Source organism: Malus domestica, chromosome 10, assembly GCF_042453785.1.
Source record: "Malus domestica chromosome 10, GDT2T_hap1".
NCBI lineage: Eukaryota > Viridiplantae > Streptophyta > Magnoliopsida > Rosales > Rosaceae > Malus > Malus domestica.
Genome location: NC_091670.1, coordinates 35,053,788 through 35,059,523, shown reverse-complemented (window position 1 = coordinate 35,059,523; position 5,736 = coordinate 35,053,788). Strand labels below are relative to the sequence as shown.

Here is a 5,736-nt window from a genome sequence, read left to right as displayed (position 1 = left end):
TTAATTAAAAATTGTTGAAATTCCTTACTCATAAATTCACCCCCGCCATCAGTTTGGAAAGATTTTATCTTATAAACAGTATGAATAGATAGAAGATTTTCAACAAGCAATTTAAATATTTGAAAATAAGAAAAAGCTTCATGTTTAAATCTCATAGGAAATATCCAAGTATAACGAGAGTAATCATCAAGAAATATTATAAAATACTTGGAACCCTTAACAGAGACAATTGGTGAAGTCCAAACATCACAATGAATCAATTGAAGAGGACAGACTGAAACTGATGGAGACAAAGCAAAAGGTAATTTAGTGCTTTTGCCCAATGGGCAAGAAGAGCAAAAACGAGGGAACTTAGAATCCTTAATAGGAATAGAGGACATAATTTTTGTAAAAATTGCAGGAGATGGATGACCAAAACGCTGATGCCACATAAATGAAGAGGTTCGTTGTCCAAATAATGCCACGTTCTTGAAAGGAAACTTCGACAAACCCACACGAAACGGATACAATCCATTCTCACTCTTGCCGTGGAAAAGCGTCTTCCCCGTGGATAGATCCTTCACAAAAAAATCAGTAGGAGTGAAAATGAAGTAGCAATGATTATCACAACAAAAGCGATGAACGCTCAGTAGATTAGCAGAAGCAGAAGGACAATGCAACACAGAATTTAAAGGAAATTGAGACACGAAACCAGAACCAATATGCTTTATAGACAAACCTGCACCATTACCAACCGCGACTTGGTCCTGGCCAGTATATTCTGTGGAGAGGCTCAAATTAGCTAAATCATTGGTGATGTGTGACGATGCGCCACTGTCGGTATACCATGTAGGGGACCGTGCATTAACCACAGGAGAGGCAGCCATCATAGCATGAGATTGTGGATAGCGGCCTTCGGAAAAAGGAGACTTGAAACAATTGGCGGTAGAATGACGATGATCACCACAATAGTTACAAATATTAGAGGAAGAAGGAGCATGCGCAGCATGGTTGGGAAGATAGGGAGAGCGACGAAGACCAGCATTTGGTGTAGGAAGAAGTCCTTGATTCTGAAACGAGCCGCGACCGGATCCACCATGAAACAAACCACTGTTTGAACCACCACGGCGGCCAACAAAGGGATTACCAGCACCGCGACCTTGATAAAAGCCACGACCTTAAAAACCACCACGACGGAATGAGGATGTACGACCATGTCCTCGGTGAAGTGTGGTTCCACGACCAGGATTGGGAGTGGAGCCAGAAGGGGCAAAGAGAGCTGTTGTGGTGTGATCAGGACTGAAAGTAGTGCTATAGTCGTCCATACGGCTTTCAGCGCTTAAGAGCAAAGCAACCATATCGTCAAGACTCATAGGATTTTCTCTTGCTTGAATCGAAGTAACTATACTTTCGAAAGCAGGACCAACACCATTCAAAATCAGCTCCATAAGATCATCGTCATCAACAGGTTTTCCCGCAAGAGCCAGTTGATCAGCAAAGTTAGTTAATTTATCAACGTAGTCTGTGATGGACATGTTACCTCGTTTAGTGGACTGCATCTGGTGCTTAAGTTGAAGAACACGGGTGCGAGATTGAGAAGCAAAACGTGTTTTCAGAGTATTCCAAGCAGCTCGGGATGTGTCACAGGTTGCGACGATGGAAAGCACATTGGGTGTCAAAGTTGAGTTAATCCAACTTAACAATTGTTGGTCCTGTCGCTGCCAAGTTACGTACTCGGGATTGAGAGTAGTAGTATTCTCAAGAAACTTGGTTGGACATGTTTTTGTACCATCAACATAGGCAACAAGATCATTACTTTTAAGTAAGGGATTAAACTGGGCAAGCCACAACATGTAATTGGTTCGATCAAGTTTGATGGAAACCAGATAGGAAATATTAGGAAGGGAGCTGGTAAGAAGAGAAGAAGAAGCAGCCATGGAAGCGGAAGAAAATTTGAGAAGAAGGGAAGACAGAAAAAAAAAAAAAAATACAGTTGCGAGCTTGCTGGGTTAGAGGAAGGAGGAAACAGATGCAGGATGTTTTGTCGTTAGACAGATGGCTCTGGATACCATAAAGAATATTGTCTTTGATAACTTATCATTCCACTCCGCTGCTGCAATGGCAGCATGGTTTATATACAGTTTACATACAAGCATGCAATAAACAACAATAAAGGTGGCAGTACAAGCATGCAATAAACAACAATAAAGGTGGCAGAAAACATGTGATTGTCTGGCTGGGAGTATTCCTTCTGTCGTCCAGGTTGTACAACAGCTAGTGGGAGCATTCCTTCTGTTGTCCAGGTTGTACAACAGCTAGTGGGATTATTAGTGGACAGCTAGTGGGAATCATTAGCGTGGGAATCATTAGCTTCATCACTGAACACGTTCCTAAATTGTTAATTCATTGTTTTTAAATTCATAACCTATATTTATTTCTTATTCCTAGCTTTTGTATCAATTAATGGCTTTCGTCACCCTCGGGTGTCGGCCAGCACGTGTCTATCCTGGTATTCAGGGAATATCAGGGTCGGGGCGTGTCAATTTGCCTCCCGAAAAGCGAAAAGGCAATGAAAATTAAGAAACAATATATTCTTAATATTTATTCTTGTACCTGTAATGGATGCCAGTTTCTTGATGAAATGGCGGCCACCGTTGAAAACTGAGATCAAGCTGATCCAGAAAAGCTCTATAAATGTCACTTGTCAGTGTGCATTCGGTTGGCAAAGCCAGCTTGCATGGTACGTAGTATGCATGCATGCAAAGCCAAACCCCTTTATAAGTGGCTAGTTTCGTTCGTTGAAAAATATTAGTAGTAGAAATCTTAGATCATAATCTATCCATCTACTTAACCTAGAAATTATTAACTTAATTATCTGTGCTTTGGATTTATAGGGTGAAAAGGTTTTCATTTTAACTCTTCAATTCAAGAAAGAACTTGGGATATAGAATTTGGCACATTTAACATTTGTATTACAAAACAAACTTGCTCGTGGTCTAGCTAGTTGTACTTCTGTTCTCGCCAGCAATTGATATTGTTAAATTTGTTTTATTTATTTATAAAGTTTGGCTTAATTCTAATACAAATTCATATTTTACATAGCAATCGAAGAAAATAGGTTGACAAAGTTTTAAGAACGTATCACACGTTGGAACATTTATTCAATACCGTTTACTAGCAATCCATCTACATATATATATTCTTCTTTTAAAAAGCTAAGGAACCCTTTCGACAAAAAAAGAACCTTCTAAAAAGTCGAAAGCAATACTTGATTCTCTATACATAATTCAATTTCATTATTAATTTGTTTTAGTTTCTCATTTTCGTTTTGTTTTCTGGAAGCATCAGATACTTTTCTTCCCAATGGATCAAGGGTTTATATAAAGGAGGTAGACTAGAGGTTCTAAAAATCAAAACATCGGCAAAAATAAAAAAAAAGCCAGAAAAAAAGAAGAAAACATAACTGCAGCGGCAGAAGAAAGAATAAGAAGAAGAAAACCGAGTTAGGTTTCGAAATGTCTCTGAGTACTAAACCTCATTTCCAAGCAGAGGAAGATGAAATAACAAAACGGGTAAGGCCTCACAAATTTCTTAATTCATTGCTAAATCTTGTTAACATCGGAAAACAAGCTTTCGCATATATCTAATCCCTTTCTGTTAAAAAGAGATTAATTGTATTTTCGTGTTTACAGGGAGATAGTTACATCCTCAACCCACGGGGACTTAGCATTGTATGGGGCAATGTTGAACACCACTGGAAATTACCTAAGAAGTAAGGAATAAATTATCTGGAACTACGACAAAATCTTAAATGTAATTGGTTATATACATCTGAAAATGCTAATATCATTTCTCACAAGTATGGGAACTACGTGTTTACTCCGCTTATGTGTTCTTCTCCTGCCTTCTGAGATCTGTGTTTGGTAAATGTAATGTTTAGACACAGTTCCCGTTTGTTATTATGCACTTGTTAACGTTTAAATATTGTTGAAGAATAGGATTCCACATCGGGCATATGACAAAAAATAATATGCAATTTATATATGGGAGTTTCCATTTCTAATATCACCAAGCCCTTTTGTTTTGGCTTCGCCTATGTGAATAATTGGCTACATACTATACAATTTTCAGGCTATCCAAAGGTGACTCTAATGACCCTGCGGAGCTGAAACAGGTTTCTTGGCTAGAAGTAACCGGCTCAGTTAGTTTAATACCTACGAAGACGTACCAAATCAGCTTTGACGTAGAACTGACACCTTGTGCATTTGGTTGGAGAGACATACAAGCTTTCTTGATGGCCAAGGTAGGGAAAAGGGGCAAGTACAAATGGACCAAAGTTAAAGTAGTGCAGGATCCAAATGTAGGCAGATTCACAATTCCTGACAAAACCAGCCCGCCATTGAGAATTGAAGTTCTGCCCGCTAGTGTCGATAACATGCTTCACTTTGGTCTGTATGAAATCTGGAGTGGAAAATGGAAGGGGGGCTTGAAAATTCATCAAGCAAATGTGACAGAAGTAACTTCGACCTTAGCTTAAATTAGTCCGCAGTTCCCATGGTATATTCTATATATACAATACACGTATGTAGTGAAATATTTTCTTCGTTGGGTTTTATATATGTGACTATTTAATAATGATAACTTACCTCATATACGGTTATTTGAGATCATATACTAGCTAGTATGAAGTATTTGCTACTGTAGCATGTATTTGTATCTCAGTCACATGAATAAATTATTTCTTATATATTCAGAGCCAGTTAATGAAATACATGTATGTGTATACGTACACCAAGTATGTATATGCGCGGTTTTAGCTCCAAATTTTCAATGGATGCACCACACCAGCAACTCAGCAAGAATTGGTGGAAGGGGAACTAAAACACTCAGAACTCAGAAGGCCGAAATTTCATCAAGACAACCAATCGCTGCTCACGGAATTTAAACATATAGCGCACTCATATATAGGTTACGGGAACTACACTCGCATATAGCTAGATGTGATGATGCTGCAATTAATTCCCAGTTTCTGCGTAACATTATTCGTTAATCAGGACAAACAAAGGACATTTACTCATCTTCTTGGTGCTGAACAAAAGTGACTGTTTATATACGATAAATTATTATTATTTAGTTTGTAGAAGTAAACAAACTCAATTTTGAACATTGGGAACTCGGGTTCATGAGTTAGCTAGCGTGATTAACCCGAGTTACCCAACCCTTTCGTTCCACCGTGAGTCACTAACTAAACAAGAATTTAGTGACAAACTTGTTGCAGCATAAGGATGTTGCTGATGAAGATCATGTTGGACTTTCCTGTTATGCAGTGATGTATTTTAGAAAATGTGTATAGGAAGAAGAAGTTTAGAGAGAAAGTGAAGAGGCAGAGAGAGTTCTCAAAATATCTCAGTGAGAGCCAAAAAATGCTCTACTGCATATATTCATTCTTTCCTCAACATTTACATGACTACTAGGGAGAGAGAAGCTACGTGAGCCTATGAGCTCATCATACCATTCATTACAAGACCCTATGAGATCTTGATGTAAGAATAAGCATAGCCTTTATAATATACTTAGCCAAGAACACAAGAATTTAGCAACTAAATCACAACCAACGCATCAAATATGTTCTACATATGCAAATACTGAAGTAATATCTGCAACACGTACCTGCAGACTGTTTGACGAAGTTTTTCCCATGTGTGCTGTCAGAAGACAACAGATGGTGTAGCTCTGGATGTCATTGGAAGGCAGTCA

The 5,736-nt window shown here is 38.5% G+C and overlaps 1 protein-coding gene across 1 annotated transcript; it reads left to right on the top strand.

Moving 5' to 3' along the window:
* The first annotated feature begins 3,352 nt into the window (after positions 1-3,352).
* Positions 3,353-4,726, top strand: LOC103413972 (protein PHLOEM PROTEIN 2-LIKE A9-like). The gene is made up of 3 exons (XM_008352398.4): positions 3,353-3,551; positions 3,672-3,751; positions 4,111-4,726. Exons 1-3 carry the CDS (start codon positions 3,495-3,497, stop codon positions 4,514-4,516), a joined length of 543 nt encoding a protein of 180 aa, XP_008350620.1. The 5' UTR covers positions 3,353-3,494; the 3' UTR covers positions 4,517-4,726.
* Positions 4,727-5,736: the final 1,010 nt, after the last annotated feature.